Source organism: Capricornis sumatraensis, chromosome 3 (assembly GCF_032405125.1).
Source record: "Capricornis sumatraensis isolate serow.1 chromosome 3, serow.2, whole genome shotgun sequence".
NCBI lineage: Eukaryota > Metazoa > Chordata > Mammalia > Artiodactyla > Bovidae > Capricornis > Capricornis sumatraensis.
Window position 1 is genome coordinate 179250958 of NC_091071.1, and position 18511 is coordinate 179269468.

At 58.1% G+C, this 18511-nt stretch overlaps 1 protein-coding gene across 10 annotated transcripts in view; it reads right to left on the minus strand.

Annotated features, from left to right (window-relative positions):
• Positions 1-9134: 9134 nt before the first annotated feature.
• The window catches only part of ARHGEF10L (Rho guanine nucleotide exchange factor 10 like), a 147792-nt gene continuing 138415 nt past the window's right edge, over positions 9135-18511 (minus strand). For all 10 annotated transcript variants that reach the window (XM_068966878.1, XM_068966884.1, XM_068966881.1 and 7 more), the window contains 2 exons: positions 11633-11755; positions 9135-10262 (listed from right to left, as the gene is read on the minus strand). In XM_068966878.1, coding sequence (XP_068822979.1) covers positions 9724-10262; positions 11633-11755 — 662 coding nt within the window. In that variant the 3' untranslated portion in view covers positions 9135-9723. The remainder of the gene's footprint in view (positions 10263-11632; positions 11756-18511) is intronic.

Below are 18511 nucleotides of genomic sequence, written 5' to 3' on the forward strand. Positions count from 1 at the left end.
GGGAAAAGGAACCGTTATCACCATCTCGCAACAGGAGAAACTGAGGCCTTCCTGCTGGGCTGGCGTCTCACGGGTGTGGAGCATCCTCTTCCCTACATGCTGGCCTCCACAGACCTTCTCATTTCACACCTGTGTTGTCCGTGAGGCTGGGGGCTCAGCTCTGGGAAGGCAGGGACTGCCTGCTCTGGAGCCCCGCCCACAGCCTGGTGCCCAGCCCTGAACAACGCCAGCTCCTGGGAACTGCTTGCTTAGACACAGATATGTTTTCTGCAGACCTGTTACTCAGTCACTCAGTCATGTCTGACTCTTTGCAATCCCATGGATTGCAACATGCCAGGCTTCCCTGTCCTTCACCATCTCCTGGAGCTTGCTCAAATTCATGTCCATTCAGTTGGTGATGCCATCCAACCGTCTCATCCTCTGCTGCCCTCTTCTCCTCCTGCCCTCAGTCTTTCCCAGCATCAGGGTCTTTTCCAATGAGTCAGCTTTTTGCATCAGGTGGCCAAAGTATTGGAGCTTCAGCATCAGTCCTTCCAGTGAATATTCAGGGTTGCTTTCCTTTAGGATGGAGTGGTTTCATCTCCTTGCAGCCCTAAACTGCTTTCTGGACCCCTTAAGTGGCTCACAATGGGATGTCTATCAGTACGGAGTTCACCACACTTTGCCCTTACAGTGTTTTCCCAAAACGTTTGGTGCGAGTACCAGGGTCCGTGTGAACTACGACAGGAGACCAACAGAACCTTCTGCGCACACAGCTGGGTCCTCTGAGCTCTGCGTCTCCAAGAAAGGCGCAAAGGGCCCATGGCGTGCCTGGGCGCTTAACGCTCTAAAGAGGAGCATCTCAGATACAGGTGCCTGGCAAGGCCCCTGCGCGAGAGGATAACGAGCCAGCCAACCCTGGGCCAGGGGCTGCTTAGAGTGCTTTGGATGAGTTAACTCGGTATCCTCAAATCAGCTGACGCAGTCTGTGCTCTTCCTAGCCCCATGTTCTGGAAGAGGAAACTGAAGCGAAAGGCCCGCGAGCGTCCTGTGGCCGCACTGCCACCTGGGCCCCTGCGCTCAGCCTTCTGTCCTCCGGGGGCACAGGGAGAGGGCGGGGCCGGGGTGGCAGGCTGTGGGTACCAAGGCTTTCCAACTGTGGTGCTGGGGAGACTCTTGAGAGCCCCTTGGACTGCAAGGAGATCCAACCAGCCCATCCTAAAGGAGATCAGTCCTGAGTGTTCACTGGAAGGACTGACGCTGAAGCTGAAACTCCAATACTTTGGCCACCTGATGTGAGGATCCAACTCCTTTCCTGATGCTGGGAAAGACTGAAGGCGGGAGGAGAAGGGGACGACAGAGGGTGAGATGGTTGGACGGCATCACCGACTCGATAGACATGAGTTTGAGCAAGCGCTGGCAGACAGTGAAGACAGGGGAGCCTGGCGTGCCGCAGTCCGCGTGGTCGCAGAGTCCGACACTACTGAGCGGCTGAATGACAAAGCAAGTACTAAAGTCACAGCCCTAGGATCTTCTCCTGTGCTGTCTGACACTGGGCAAGTGACGGCACCTCTCTGAGCCTCAGTTTTCTCATCTGTAAAGTGGGGATAATAACAGAAGGTCCTTGAGAGGGGAGGGGTTGCACCGATTCCTTGCCATCAAGGTTATAATGTACTGAACACGGTGTCTGGACTTGTGGTCAGTGCCTCTAGACTCGTACTGGGCAGGACTTGAGCTCACAGAGGTGGGGACCTCCGAGTCACACGCAGAGTGGTGACAGAGACCAAACGCGAGTCCACATCTGCGGACTCAAGGCCCAGCGCCCTCTCCACCACACAGCCGAACCATCTGTCAGGGCTGGCTTCCAGAACGGGGCGTCTGCAAGACTCCGCTTCCTGCAAAGAAGAAGCCAGCTGCCTGCCTCGGCGAGACAGTCCATCATGGCCAGGCTTCTCCCCAGGAAAGGTTTGTGATTTTTGTTGATATGAAAAGATGACAAGAAATAGCTCAGGTAATGATATTAATCTTTCTCAATTTACACATTCTTGCTATTTGCCGTTTCCCCAGGAAAGTGTAAATGAGGAGTTGAGAGCAGGTCAGCAGCGCTGTAATTAGGTCTGTGTTGTGGAAAAGTTTCTGTTGTGGGTCTTGTCATCAGATCTCTTCACTGTTGAGGGTCCTGCCTCCCCCTTCAGAGGCGGGGAGCTCACCAAGGGCAAGGGATCAGCTCCCACTTCAGGCTGGGCGTCCGCACCATCCGACCGGAGCATCCTCCAAGGGTGGGAATGGATGCCCGCTTCAGACTAGGGTCTCCTCCTGGGGAGAGATTGGATCTTCCCCGTCAACATGGCAGGTCCCCGGGAGCTGGGCTGGGGGTCCCCCATCAGATCTGGGGATCCCTAGGGCAGGCCCATGTCTCTCCATTGAACTAGCAGCTGCCGCATAGGGCTAGGTGAGAGGGGCTATGAGCCCCTCATCAGACTGGGCGCTCCCCACGAACAAGGATCCCTTCCCCGTCAGGCTGGGAACTTGCTGGGCAGGCTCTGTCTCACCCATCAGACTGGGGGGTGGGTGTCGTTTGCGTCCTCATGTTCTGTGGTGGAAGCTGACCTTGTGTGAACCCCACCCTCATGAGCACGCACGCGCGTGCGCAGCAGCCTAAAGAAAGCAGGCTCCGGAGGTTCTGAGAGCCCCGGGGGAACAGGAGGGCAGGCCCCTCGCTTATATGTGTGACTACAGGGCGTTCCCATGGGCTTCCCTGCTGGCTCAGTGCTGACGAACCCACCTGCCAATGCAAGAGACACGGGTTCAATCCTTGTTCTGCGAAGACCCCCTGGAGAAGGAAACGGCAGCCCACTCCAGGATTCTTGCCTGGAGAATCCCATGAATGGAGGAGCCTGGAGGGCTACGGTCCATGGGGCTGCAAAAGCATGGACGCAACTTAGACTAAACAACAGCTGGGCTTTCACAGTGTCACGGGAAGCACGCGGTGGGCCGGAGGGCTGGCTCCCCGCTGACACAGCAAAAAGGAGCCTGGCACGGCTCTCGCCTCAGGGAGGGAAAACTGAGGTCTCCAGGGCTGAATCCTGGCTTTGGGAACAGGCCAGGAGAGCGTGGGCCAGAGCCCAGACCCGGCCCCTACCCCATCCCTAGCCCTTCCCTGGACCAGATGCCCCAGGAGGGCAGGCCTCAGTCCCACCATCCTCACTCCCTCCCCGGGCTGGTGCACCGCACATTGCTGCACCCTCTGAGCCTCCCTTCTTCACCCCCCGCCCGGTCAGTTCTGAAGAGTCGCTGACCTCATGCTTGCAGGTGTGGTAGCATGACTGCAAGACACAGAAGTGACAGTGACACCAGCACCTGACACTGCCAAGCCGCCACAGCCAGCGGCAAGGGAGGCGCTATTGGCCCGTCCACGCAGCTGAGGGCCCAGAAGCCACCTGACACTGCCAAGCCGCCACAGCCAGCGGCAAGGGAGGCGCTATTGGCCCGTCCACGCAGCTGAGGGCCCAGAAGCCACCTGACACTGCCAAGCCGCCACAGCCAGCGGCAAGGGAGGCGCTATTGGCCCGTTCATGCAGCTGAGGGCCCAGAAGCACAGAAGACTGTCACCTGTCTAAGGCCACATAATAAATACATGATAGGGCCAAGATTCAGATGCAAACCTGCATCACTCCCACGTCCATATCTGCTGCACGACACCTCACTGCCTTCAGGAAGCCTCCCTCGATTAAATCTCTTTGGCACCAGCACCCTGCTTGCTGGACTGCATGTTCCATGAGGAAAGGGACAATTTTATATCCCCAGTGATTCTAGCCCAAAGGTGCCCGGTTGTGTAGCAAGGTGATGTGTTCGAGATATAAGCCCGAGGTTCATTTTCATCCCCGATAAACCGTGGTGCAGCTACATCTCCCTGCCTGCCCCCATGCCTGCCAGATAGTGTGTGTGTGTGTGCGTGTGCGTGTGTGTGCGTGCGTGTGCATGTGTGCGTGTGTGTGTGTGTGTGTGTGTTGCAAGGGAAGAAAGGGAAGGTGTTATGGGCTGAATGTGGGCCCTGATCCCCAATGTGATGGTACTGTATTTGAGCCTTTGGGGTTATTAGGTCCTGAGGGTGGGGCCCTCCTCAATGGGATTAGTGCCCTTGTAAGAAGAGAAACCAGAAGTTGCTCTCTCCATCACGTAATGATACGGCCAGAAGGCAGCCTGCAAGCCAGGAAGAGAGTTCTCCCCAGACACTGAATCCTCCAGCACCTTGATCTGAGACTTCCCAGGCTCCAGGACAGAGGAACTGTTTCAGCTACCCAGAGATGGTCTTTTGTTATAGCAGCCTAAGCTGAGACAGAGGGGGATGAAACCCAGAAGAAACAACCAGCTTTGAGGTCCTAGCTAGATATTTTTGTGTCCGTAGCAAGATTATCTTCCTGAAAGCCTGCCTCTGCTGGGGAAGAAACCATTTCAAAGTTGTAAAAGTCACAGCCAGCTCTACTGGGCTGTATGCATGCTCCTGGGGGAAAGGGGGGTGCTCAGCCCAGGACCTTCTCTCTGGCTGAGCAGTGAGGCAGGCTGGAGGGCTGAGATGAATAGCCCTGGGAGCAGCATCCACCCAGGGTACTACTGCTGAGAGGTGGGGATAAATGCCAGCATCCTCACCCCGCAGCCAGGGCAACTCTGAAGCCCTGCGTGTCTCCCAAGCTCCCCAGCACGGGTCACCTGCTCAGCTAACACACCCGACTCTGACTTCTGTCCCTGTCTCACGGCCCCCTCAGTGTCCCCAACTGGAATCAAAATCCTAATCTCAGGATCTGCTTCTGGGGAAACTCGAGATGGGCCACTTCTTTTTATTAATCGAGATCAAAGCTCCTTGTCTGAGCCCAGAGGCTCCCCCACGCCCCAGAGCTTCTCTCTCCTGGCCAGAAGTCCCATCTCCATCGGCAAGTCAGAAACGAGGCCAACCAGAGGGAACAAGTCTGAGGATGGATGCTACCTGGGTTCCTGGGGTGGGAAACGCACTCCCCACCCACACCCTGGGCCTCTCACAGGCAGGAGAAAGCCAGGGAGGTGAAGGGAGACAGAGCTGTGGGCAGAGGGCAGAGGTCTGTGTCCTTGACATGCCCACCAGGGCGGGAGAGTGCTGCTGACTGCAGGGCAGGGGAGGGTCTCAGCCCCCAGGTCTGCGAGGGCCCAGGGGGTGAGTGTCCTTGGGTGTATGGGGAGGGATCACAGGCTGGGGTGCCCAGCGGGGAGCAGTCTCCCAGCAGCCCGAGATCCCCGATCAGCAGCTGCACAGAATCCCAGCTGGGAGAGGGTCCGGCTCATAGCTACCTCTCGATGAGGGGCTTGTCTAGAGGCTGTGTCTGCTCATCGGATGCTCCAGCATCAGAACCCATCCACCCTGACCTCAGGCACACCCACTGTGGTCCGGGCTACCAGCATCCTGCACCTAGACTGCGGCAACAGCTTCCTGGTGGTCTCCTGGCCCCCACACGTCCACCTCTGCCTCCACGCATTTCCCTCCATTTAGCAACCAGGAGGTTGTTACAAAGCCAGAGACAGGCCGTCAGTTCTTCACTCAAAACCCTCCCACGACTCCCCGTCACCAAGAAAAGGCAAGGTGCCCCCACGACCTGCCCGCCTCCCAGGTGCCCCTCCCCACCCCAGCGGCCCCCTTGCACTTTGCACGTGGTGCTCCCTCCACCCAGAACGTTCTGCGGCCTCGCGTGCGCTCCTCCTGTGGCTCTGGCTCAGTGAGGCCTCCCCAGCCGCCCTGGTTAACACCGCCGCGGCCTCCCCGGGACTTTCCACCCCCACCCCCGCCGCGCCATCTCTCTCCAGAGCACAGCCGCCATCTGACGCATCTCACTGTCGGTTCATCTGCCTCCCTGCAGAATGGGGAGCGGGCAGACGTGAGCAGTGTCGGGCTCACCAGCCCACCCAGTCCACCTCGACGCAGGCCCTGGCACACCAGTGGAAGTCGCTCAGGCACGTCCAACTCTTTGTGACCCCGTGGACTGTACGGTCCATGGGATTCTCCAGGCCAGGATATTGGAGTGGGTAGCCTTTCCCTTCTCCAGGGGATCCTCCCGACCCGGGTATTGAACCGGGGTCTCCTGCATTGCAGGTGGATTCTTTACCAACTGAGCTGTCAGGGAAGAGTGGGTTTTCAATAAACACTGAATGAAAGGCACTCGGTTCCCAAGGCAGGGACTGTTTACTATCCCCTTGCTGGGACACAGAGAGGTTAAGGCGCATGCCTGATGTCACACAGCTAGTGAGTGCGGAAAGCACAGTTGGAGCTCTGTCTCCCGAGTTCTGCTCCTGGGCAGAGTCGCCTGGTGGCTCAGATCCGGCTCTGGCGGCAGGCAGACCTCTGTCCTTGGCCTTGACCCTTTCCGGGAAGCTGCTTAACCTCCGGGGGCCTCAGATCCCTTACCTGCAAAACGAGGCAAACAGCAGCTTCTCCAGGCGCGGCTGTGAGGAGGAAACGAGCTGGGGCACCCCGAGCGCTTGTGGTTACTATTACTCTGATCAGAATCTAAAGCCAGGGTCTCCTCTCCTATGCGAGGCACGTCCTCCTCGCGTCTCGGGAGCTGCTTCCTACTCCCCCGATTCCCCCTCTCTCTGTTGTCAGAGGCTTGCGATGAGCTGTTGACTGATATGATAATTTCACTACAGTAGCGGAGTCAGTCAATTGCTCGGTGACGGATTTCACGGGCCCCGCCACATCTCCCGGGCCCCCTTCTGCTGAGTGGGCTGCAGGGCCGAGATCTAACAGAACCGCAGAGCTCTCAGACGCTAACTCCTGCACAAGAGGAGGGACTTCTTAATATGAACAGTCTGCCTCAAGTCGTTTGGAGCAAGGCTGAGTAGGACGACACACGGAATCATCACAGAGCTGCCGGGGGAGGGTCTTTCCAGCGCTTCCCATGGACTTCTTGGAAACAAGTATTATTAATACCACTTGTCCTTGGCACTCCTGCAAAGGTCTCAGCATCCCCATTTTAGAGATAAGGAAACTGAGACCTGGAGGTGAAGGGATGCTCTGAAAGACACACAGCGGGGCTTTGGCAGAGCTGGATGTGAACACAGGCCTGCTAGATCTGAGGCTGCAGGCTTGTCCATTGTCCCAAGCAAACTCTACCTACAGTTACTGTCCCAGGAAAAGTCCTGTCCCGCTCCCCCTGAGAGCCCCACCCAGACAGGGCATTCAATTAACCTGAGCAATGAGATGAAGACCTGATCTTTATCCCACTTGTACTTAGCAAGGCCCCTCCTCTCCCATTAGAGGTGGGCAGGACAGTAGTTAGACTCCCTTTGATAGAAAATGGGAAACTGAGGCCCAGAGAGGGTGGGTGCGTCTGGACCAGATGCAGCTGGTCAGCGTCCAGGTCAGGCTCCCCGGGACCCACACTGGACACTCACCCTCCAGGAATCAGGCCGCCCCCAGGCAGCCCGCTCCCGCGGGAGGGCCTCCCGCGCTCCTCCGCACACCCTGCCCTCCCTCAGCCCTGGCGCACGGGCACGCCCCCGCCCTCCCTTTCCACATGCCTTTCCTGGGGACCGTCACGGCTGTAGGCTGCTCACCTCTGTGGCTCCAGCGGCCAGCACGGGCCCGAGAGCCGCAGGGCTCGAGGGGCGTGTGAGAGGAGCGGACGAGGGAATGACTCCTCCAGTGGGCGGGACCCCACCAGCTGGTCAGGGCCCAGCTGACATGTCCCTCCTCGGCGGCTCTTGCCCTGGGTTCCCACAGACACCGAGCCGTGTGACACCACCTCGGGAGGCCTGCCTGCGCCCTCGGCTTCCCTCCTCCCTGCACGCCAGTGCTGGCACCGGTAAGTATGGAGGGGAGGACAGGAGCGTGGGTGGGGGTCGGACAGACACGTGGCGAGAACAGAGATGGACGGGCGGACAGGCGGAGACGCTTCCCTTCGGGGTGGTGGGCTGGGCTTGGTTTTTGTTTTTTCCTGCAGGCAGCTCTAGAAACCCAAGAAAAGCCAAGGGTTGGCCCGACCTGCCAATCCCACCCTCAGCGTGGGCTCTGCTCCGCCCCTGGAGCTCACCCCACCCTCCCTCACCCCCAGGGGTCTCAGGCCCCTCCCCGCAGAGCTCTACTGCCCATAGCAACAGCCGCAGAGCCCCCGCCTCTCCACACGGTGAAGCCCTCATCTTTTTTTCCCTCCCAGGCTTTCCCAATAGAGGCCAAGGCCTGTGCCTCCACACCATTCCAGAGCCGGGGCCCAGTCCTTTCTTCCAGAAACATTCAGAAAAGAAGCTCCCAAGAGCCCCCCCTCTAGCAGGAGAGGACTTTCTGAGGTGATGGAAACAGTCATATCTGTGCTGTCGAATGCGGTTGGCATAAAACCTCGTGTGTGCGGCACCTCAAGTCACACTAGAAATGTGGCTAATGGGACTGAAAAATAAATAAAATCTGCGATATTTCATTTTAATTAAAAAATAGCTACACGAGGCCATCGGCGACTGTGCCAAACAGCACAGCTCTAGGGCCTGTTCTCACACTGCCTAGCCTCAATCCTTCCCGCTGGTTCCAGAACAACCTGGACAGTGACAGCTGCCCTTTCCCTGTTGTTTAGTCACTGAGTCGTGTCCAATTCTCTGAGACCCCATGGACTGCGGCATGCCAGGCTCCTCTGTCCTTCTCCAGAGGACTCTCTCCTGTCTCCAGAGTTTGCTCAAACTCATGTTCACTGAGTCAGTGATCCCACCCACCCATCTCATCCTCTGTTGCCGCCTTCTCTTGCCCTCAATCTTTCCCACAATCAGGGTCTTTTCCAGTGAGTGGACTCTTCGCATCAAGTGACCAAAGCATTGAACTTCAGCTTCAGCATCGGACCTTCCAATGAATATTCAGGGTTGATTTCCTTTAGGATGGACTGGTTTGATCTCCTTACTGTCCAGGGACTCTCAAGGGTCTTCTCCAGCACCACAGTTCTACAGCGTCAATTTGTCGGCCCTCAATCTTTACGGCCCAACTCTCACATCCATACACGACTACTGGAAAAGACATAGCTTTGACTAGACGGACCTGTGTCAGAAAAGTGATGTTTCTGCTTTTTAATATGCTGTCTAGGTTATCACATCTCAAAGAAAACAAAATTAGGAACAACCCGCAACCCAAGCACCGCCATTATTCTTGCCTTTTATTCCAGCATCTCCCAGAGCTCCGATATGTACAGACTCCATTTATACACATATAATATACACCATATATACGTATTTATACATATTCACACACCAGCCCACACGCTCTCTTACACTCACACGCACGCACCCTTCCAGGAGGGGCGTGTGGCCGCCCATGAGCCCCGCTTGGGCCCAGACAAGAGGCGCTGGGCTTGCCAGGGAGTTGTGAGGTTTTGTGTTTTGTGTTTTTTGCTTTTAAAAAGAAGGCCATCTCCTCCGGAGGTGTCCTCTGTTTCCCCAAACCCAAACCACTCCCCTAAACACTGAAATTGTTTTTTTCTTAAAAAGGAAGAGGTTTCCCTCTGCTCTGCTCAGGTACATGGCAGAGTTCCAGGCCTGTCCTCATGGCCCCGTTTAGGCCCCTGAGGGCGAGGCCACCCAGTGCTCCCTGGGGACTCTGGACCGCCGCAAGGGCCCACTGCAGGCTGAGAGTCTGCAGGCTGAGGGCGGCAGCCAGGCCTGCCTCAGCGTGGCCTGGGCGGGGCTACCGAGTGGCCTGGGCGGGGCTACAGTGACCTGGGCGGGGCTACGGTGACCTGGGCGGGGCTACAGCATCAAGGGCGCCTGCCAGATGAGGAGGGTGCTGTCCGTCTCCCCACACGGGGCCGGCTTCCCGGGGCTGCCAGCGGCGCTGCCAAAGTTGCGGTAGCCGCGCCCTCCAGAGATGATGGCCACGGAGCAGATCTCCTTGCGGTGGGCGTCACGGGCACAGGGCCGGTTGCGCACCCAGACGTCGGGGTCGTCCACCATCTCGTAGATGGAGCCGTCCTCCTCACTGTGCTCCAGGGCCGAGCCGTCTGCAGGCTCTGGCTCCCGCACGGACAGCAGCGGGCCCGGGAGGTGGGAGGTGGAGCGCAGGCGGTACTGCAGAAGGATGCCCTTCTTGCGGGTCAGCTCCCCGCCCACGTGGCTCGCGGGCACTGGCGCTGGCTCAGGAGCCGGCCCGTCTGGCTTGTCCTCCTCGGCCTGCTGCCCCTCAGCCTCCTCCTGGTCACTCCGCAGGATATCCGGGGCCAAGATGCTGGTGGCCACAGCCAGGAAGGTCACGGGCCCACAGTGCCCGTTGAGCGACACCATGCCTTTCCCTGCAGGAAGGGGACAGAGAGAAGGGGCACAAAGGCCCAGAGTTCTAAAGACCCATTGAGTCTGGAGGAGAAGGGAACGACAGAGGATGACATGGTTGGATGGCATCACCAACTCAACAGACATGAGTCTGAGCAAGCTCTGGGAGTTGGTGATGGACAGGGAGGCCTGGCGTGCTGCAGTCCATGGGGTTGTGGAGTCAGACACGACTGAGCAACTGAACTGAACTGAACTGAGTCTCTTGGAGAACTTCCTGGGTTTCATTTTTGGCTTATTTGGGTTACTGCCATCTACGTTTGCAGCTTCCCGGAAGGCCATGGGTCTGGAGGAGGGCTTGCCATGCTCCAGGGCTACTTCCTCTGGAAGAGTGGAGAAGGGGAACACAAGAAATCTTATCAACCACATGGGAACCTTGGTGTGGAAGCACCTGCAGCTCCCTGCCTGGGCCATCCTCACGTCTCCATGCCTTTGCCCAAGCCACTGCCTCTGCCCAGAGAGCCTTTCGCACCTGCCTGACTCAACACCTTGGCCTCGAAGCCCAGCTCAGCCCCTCCGCAGGGCTCCCTTCTTGCCTTCACCCACGAGAGATGATCGGTCCTGTCTGCTCCGCCGGCCCCAGGACGCCTGCCATCATAGCACCTGCTGCGCTGGCTACACCACCCCGACCAGGCTGTCAGTACGTGCGGGAGGGTCTCTGCCCAGCACACGCCTGCGACCCCAGGATGGATCCGGGGATGAGAAAAATGACCTCGTGAGGAGACCAGGAAAGCAGGAAGTCCCGCAGTTTAGGAAGAGGGTCTTCTTGGGCAGAGAGGCTTGCGGTCCACCTGGGGGTGGGCTCCCTCGGGGCATCTGCCCCCCACTGCACTCAGCCCTCCCCTCCTGCAGCAGCTGGAAGAGGCCACTTCATCATCCATCACTCAGGGCTGAGGCAGAGACGGGGCCCAGAGCTCTGGGGTCTTCCAGACCCTAGATCCCAGCACCACGTCAGGGCAGCCCCCCCTCTAACCCAGGCAAACACAGCGGCACATGGACCTCCGTCCCCGCGAGCCCTCAGTTAGTTCTGTCTCTGGAGCCAGGACACGTGGAAGCTGCTGTGGCGACAGCAGGAGGCGGGCGGCAGAACCTCTCCTGTTAGTTGGGGGTCTCGGCCAGTCCTCAAACCATCAGGCCCACGCGCCTCCTGTGCCCACTGCCTCAGATAGGAGAGCTGCAAGGAGACTGCGGGCCCGTGATCTGATTCCACGGAGCCACCAACAGTGACAGAGGACACTGGGGAATGGACCGGTGACCCCGATCAGAAGAGAGCGCACACCTCTGGGCACAAGGCCCACCCTCCCCTGGCCACGCGCAGCTGACTCCCGGCTCTCACCTGTGATCTTAGGGATGCCTTCCAGCCGAGGCACCGGCAGCAGCACGATGACGCCCTGGTCGGTGCCCACCCAGAGCAGACCGTGGCAGATCAGGAGGCTGGTGACACACAGGTGCTTCTGGCCTGCGGAGGGAGAAGCCAGCGTGAGCAGCAGGTCCTCTTGGGGGTGGCAGTGCATGGGGTCCCCGAAGCTGAGGGCACGGCCCCTCGGGCTGTTCTCCTGAGACAAGCGAGAAGCTGAACAGCCCTGAGATTAGGAGTGGGGCTTGGGAGGCTGACCTGGCTGGGGTCTGGCCCTCGGTCACCCAGCCTCCGGTCCCTCCTGTGTAAAGCGGGGCTGCCTTGGGGATACACTGAGGGAATGCCACAGTGCCGGCCCACATCAGCTCTTGATGCAGTGGCCGGCTCACCTGCCACGAGGTGCAGGCTGAGGGCCCCCCCCATGCCGGGAACATAACTGGCCGGCTGGGGAGCAGAGAGAGGCCGGGGGAGGTGCAGGTTGAGGGTGACGCAGACAGAGCAGAAGGGATGTGTGGGGAGGGGTCTGGACGAGCTGGCAGCCCCATGGGTTCCAGCCCGGCCTTGACATCCTGCCCGCCCGGGCCTTCCTCTGGCAGGGGCACAGATGCAGTCCTGGGCCCCGTGGCGAATGGGCTCCCGAGCCGGGAACTGGTGTGTTTCTGAAGACCAGTTCCTGTCGCCGCCCCCTGGCTAGCTCTGTCTCTGATGGGGAGCAGTGGCAGCGGAAGGTGGGCCCCGTGCCCTTCTGGGGAGGGGGCAGTGTGGGCCGCACAGCCCGGGCTGAGAGCAGGGCTCCAGGCGCCGGCGCCGGGTCCAAACCCCAGCTCGGCCACCTCCTGGCTCCACCTCCTCAGGCCGGAAACAACGACCGTCTGTGCCCAGGTCCCCTCACTGCACAAGGCGACAGTGATGGCGTTTCACAACCTCGTCCTGAGAAGTCAATGAGCCAGCGGCTGGGAATCACGTAACCCAGAGCCTGGCACAGGGCACGCGCAGGTGGGTGCCGGCCACCATCACTGCTTCTCTGCTGCTGACAATTCCGCCCAACAGGAAGGGGCGTGAGGGAGGCGCTGGGGGCCCAGGCCTGCCCTCCCAAAGGGCTGTCTCACCTCCAGCCTGGATCCTTCTGCCCACTGACAGACCTAGTCTCTCCTCAAATTCCAAGTCACACCACAACATGTGAAGTAATGCTCGGAACAGGGTTCTCAGGCTGGGCTTGCGTCAGCACCAGCAGGAGAGCCGACACCCACAGGCCAACCCCAGAGGGGAGGCTCAAGCCCGCATTTCCAGCAGGTTCCCAGGGACACCCAGGCTGCTGGCCCTGGGCCACTCTGAGAAATACTGCCTTGCAGGTTCCAAAGCACTTCACACACTGCCCTAGCCCGATACAAGCCTTGCAGCAGCTGAGAGGTGAGCGCGACCTGGATGCTGTGCCCATTTTCCAGATGAGGATATTAAGGTCCAAAGCGGTCACCCGGCTGGTGAGCGCGGGGCGGGGTGGGGGGGCAGAGCTCAAGTCTGGCACTTATTACAGCCTAATGCTTTTACACGGCCTCTCTGCTCTTTCTTTGGCCATGCCTCATGGCAAGTGGGGCCTCGGTTCCCTGACCAGGGATTGAACCTGCGGCCCCTGCGCTGGAAGCTCGGAATCTTAACCTCCTTGATCCGAGCTCCAGGGAAGTCCCTGCCTCTCTACACTTGAGCAAACTGCTTGAGTTCCACACCTGCGTGTGGGCGGACTTCCTCTGCAGAGCCCCAGAGCGGACTGTGCGGCTCCCAGTCACCCCAGAAGGAGGGTCTGCTGACCTGGGGGTCACACAGCGTTCCCTAACACACTGGTCTGACACCATCGCCCGCCCACCCACTCGGCACCCCGGCATATCCCCCGGCTCCCAGTCACCCCAGAAGGAGGGTCTGCTGACCTGGGGGTCACACAGCGTTCCCTAACACACTGGTCTGACACCATCGCCCGCCCACCCACTCAGCACCCCGGCATATCCCCCGGCTCCCAGTCACCCCAGAAGGAGGGTCTGCTGACCTGGGGGTCACACAGCGTTCCCTAACACACTGGTCTGACACCATCGCCCGCCCACCCACTCAGCACCCCAGCACATCCCCAGGACCTACTGTGTGGGGGACACTGCACTTGGTGCTGGAGGCAGAGGGGGAACCGCACAAAGTTCTGCTCCTAAGGAGCAGACATTCTGGAACTTTCTATGACAGTGAAAACGTTCTCTGCCCAGTTCGGTCACCATCAGTCACTCGTGGCTGCTCACACTTGAGACGTGACTCGTGGCACCGAGGGACTGAGTCTGTGATCTCAGTTCCCTTCAACTTTAATGGAAGCTGCCGCATTAATGAGGGCGTCCCTGGTGGCTTAGACGGTAAAGAATCTGCTTGCAGTGGAGGAGACCTGGGTTCCATCCCTGGGTCAGGAAGATCCCCTAGAGAAGGGAATGGCTCCCCACTCCAGTATTCTTGTCTGGAGAATCCCATGGACAAGAGGAACCTGGTGGGCTACAGTCCATGAGGCCGCAAGGAGTCAGACACAACTGAGCGACTCACACACACACACACACACCCATATTAATGCAGCCCTGGGAGGGGACGGAGGAAGTGGAAACACAAACAAGGAGTGTAGACACCAGGCAGAAATTCCAAGGAGGTGATGAGGCAGAGAGTGGGTGGGAGGAGTCGCAGGTTTCGTGCCTCACTCTGCTTCCTGGGAGGGTGGGGGGCAGGAGCCAGGAGACCAGATCTGATGACAAGGTGAGGCAGCCACGCCAAGACCCGAGGGGAGCTCTGGAGACGGCACGTGCAAAGGCCCGGTGATGGGAATGAGCCGGCGGCTCTGCAGAGGATGGAGCCAGCACAGTACAGGGACCAGGTGCTGCAAGATGACCGAGGACGGGTCGGAGGGTGGCCGGGCCGTGGCGAGGGCGGGGACTGTTCACTGTGAGCACGACGAGGCACGGCTGGCGGGTCTGAGCAATGGAGCAGTGCACCCTGATTTTAGTGAGGCCTTTTGGTTGCAACGTGACAGAGGATGGGGTGGGTGCAGCGACCAGAGAGACGAGCAAGGCAGGGATGATGGCGTCCGAGGCGCGGTGGTAACAGGGAGATGGAGAGAACCAACACGCTGGACAGACTGGGGGGGAGGGGAGGGAAGGAAGGACATCTCCCAGCTCTTTCGCGTCCAGCAGCCGAGTGCAAGCCAGCGCTGCAGACAGCCCGGGATGGGAGATGAGCAGGCTGGGGGGACGTCCAAGTTCGGGACTCGGTGTCATCTGAGACGCACATTAGATACCCAAGTGGAGCTGTCGGCGGGCAGCGGGATATGAGTCCGGGGATAGGATGCAGATTCCACAGGTCACATTGATGGTGTTGATTCCATGTGCCAATGCAAACCAGAGCCGGGGAAAGAAGCCGGCGTGTCGGGCTACTTCACAGCCAGCGTCTGGGCTGGGGGAGCTGGGACTTTTCTCCACCCCCACACTGATTCAGGGAGTGTAGGCCCCCCACCCCCAGGACCGGCTCCTGGGACGTCCGGCAGCGGGTGGCCCAGCCCTGGGACTCAGGAAGTGCAGGAGGCCCCGGCTGCGAGCCCCTCCCGTCTTCTCTTCGAGACTCTGCTCAAGCTCTGGGATTCTCGTGTTCTCTGTGCCTTGCACTGTTTGCCTCCCCAGATGTAAGCTTCCTGAGGGCAGCAGCTTCTCTGTGTGTCAAACGGACTCCCCAGCTAGTGGATCAAATGTCCTGGCTCCTGGCGGACACGTGAAGAGGATCTGAGAACTCAGATCCAGAGAATGACCAGTGGTCACCGGTCGGGAGAGCAAAGGCACGAGGGGCAGGAGAGAGGTGGCTAGCGGGCACACACTACTGGCAGCAAATAAATACGCTGCAAGCGCACACTGCACAGCGCGCGGAATACAGCCGATACTTCACAGCGATTGTGAAGGCGCACGGCCCTTCAGGAAGCTTCCCTGTGGCTCAGATGGTAAAGCGTCTGCCTGCAATGCGGGAGACCCGGGTTCGACTCCTGGGTCGGGAAGATCCCCTGGAGAAGGGCGCTACGTTGCACACCTGCAACTTCTGTAACAGTGTAAATCAACTCTACCTCAATAAATGCTTTTTAAAAGGACCTGTGATTAAATGAGAGGATGAATGAATGAAAGCAGAGAAGTGAGCAAGGATGCGGGCGCTGACGGCTCTTGCCAGCTGCGTGAATCGATAGCCACTTTCTACCATCGCTCAACACACATCCCTGCTCAATTTTATGATTATTAGAAATTTTATGTACGTATATAATACACACTGTGTGTATATAAATATACAAATATATACCCACACACTATAATATAGATACACACAGCTGAGCACAGCTCTTAGCCCATAATATACAATCAATAAATGGAGGCTATTAGGAAAATGTGATAATTAAAAGGACCTAGACCCGAATGTTTTAAGATCAGCTCCATCAGAGCCAGAAATCCACGAAATAATCAAAGCCAAGAGAAGGGGCGGGGGCAGATGTCCCCATGCTACAAGCCTCCCCCCTTTTCCAGGGCCCCGGGGACCTTAGGACCAGCAAGCGACCATTTCCTGATGCCCTCCCCTCCCCCGAGCCCCCCGGGCCACAGACACCGGGAAATGAGACGAAGGCAGCAAGAAACCGCAGGAGGTGCCGGATGGAGAAAGGACTTCGTCTGCAGACCTCCTTCCGGCCCTTCCTCCTCCCGCTTTGCCTCGAGGAAAAGAGCAAGGCACTTCACAAACCGTCCGAAAGGGGAAAAAAAGTCTAATGGTGGATAAATATTTTATCACAGAGACTTAATGCGGCCGTGCTCAGCTCCCCCAAGCCCTCTATCTGGAGATATACAGGCTCTCGGAGAACATTTTATTAATGACCTGCCTAGTTAAGAGGAGGAGGGAGTTTAAGTTCAAAACTGCATTAATACCAGTTGGGGAGGCGAGTGAAGGAAAAGGGTCCGGGGGAAGGAAGCGCGATGAATTTTTAACACGCCCTTAAAAAAGACCACACTTAGGAGGAGGAAGAAATTCATTAGCAATTACGCAATTATTTCATTTGGTGGCATGGGGGAGGAAAAAAATACCTAAAAGCCCTCTACAAGTATCTGTAATAAAGAATTTAAGAATCCTGCTCTGCTCTTCCACCAGGACACAGTGTGGGGTGGATGTGAAGGCCCCCTCCACCCAGGGCTGGCTCCTCTTGGGCTTGGGGCCTCCTGGGCCGCAGGGGCCGGGGCTGTAACACCTGCGGCTCCCGGTGTTAGGAAGGGCCAGGCCCGTGGGGAGGAGGCCCGGGGCTGTAACACCTGGGGACCCTGGGGCGCTGTCCTCACCACTTGGGTGAAGACCCGTGCCTGCCCTGAGAGGTGGGGCTGGAGCGCCTGGTCACGCAGCTGGCGGGGCCTGACTCTGGGCTCTTATCTGGCCCCACGAGCTCAGCTGCGATCTCAGGCCCTCGTCGATCTCAGGCCCTCGTCGAACAGATGGGGAAATAGAAGCTGGAGAAGCGAGAGGCCGCCCGGTTAGCCCATGAGACGGCTGCGACCCAGGTCCTGGCTCTGGGCCCCTCAGCAGAGTGACCTGAAGCTGGTCGTTCAACCCATGGGGACTCCGGCTGCCTGTCTGCAGTCATCCTCACGATGACGATCGCCCCTTCTTCTGTGCGTGTCAGCCACTCAGTCGTGTCCACCTCTTTGCGACTCCGTGGACGGTAGCTGGTCAGGCTCCTCTGTCCATGGGATTTCCCAGGCAACAACACTGGAGTGGGTTGCCATTCCCTTCTCCAAGGGATCTTCCTGACCTTGGGATGGAAACCGGGTCTCCTGTATTGCAGGCACATCTTTTACGGTCTGAGCCACCAGGGAAGTTCTTTTTTAAGGGTAACTAACTGTGACGCAGCAGCAGCTGCTCCCCATCTATTTCCCATGATGGGAAACAGTGGAAACAGTGTCAGACTTTATTTTGGGGGGGCTCCAAAATCACTGCAGATGGTGATTGCAGCCATGAAATTAAAAGACGCTTACTCCTTGGAAGAAAAGTTATGACCAACCTAGATAGCATATTCAAAAGCAGAGACATTACTTTGCCGACTAAGGTCCATCTAGTCAAGGCTATGGTTTTTCCAGTGGTCATGTATGGATGTGAGAGTTGGACTGTGAAGAAGGCTGAGCGCCGAAGAATTGATGCTTTTGAACTGTGGTGTTGGAGAAGACTCTTGAGAGTCCCTTGGACTGCAAGGAGATCCAACCAGTCCATCCTAAAGGAGATTAGTCCTGGGATTTCTTTGGAAGGACTGATGCTGAAGCTGAAACTCCAGTACTTTGGCCACCTCATGCGAAGAGCTGACTCATTGGAAAAGACCCTGATGCTGGGAGGGATTGGGGGCAGGAGGAGAAAGGGATGACAGAGGATGAGATAGCTGGATGGCATCACTGACTCGATGGACGTGAGTCTGAGTGAACTCTGGGAGTTGGTGATGGACAAGGAGGCCTGGCGTGCTACGATTCATGGGGTCGCGAAGAGTTGGACACAACTGAGCGATTGAACTGAACTGAACTGCTAAGAACAAGTCAGTCACTGGACTTGAAGACACGTTTTAAACCCGCCGGGAGGTGGCAGCTGTGCAGCAGGAGCTGCTGGTTTTCCACCCGCAGCAGGTCAGTCCACAAAGCCTGCCCCTGGCCGCTGGACACACTCGACTCTTTCTCTACTTTGCTCCACTCCCCCCCGCCCCCAGACTTCACTGAGAAGATGAAAAAGGCCCATAATGTTATCCATTTTTTCCCCATTGTTCCACTAATGTGAAATAATTTAGCTATCAGCACAGAT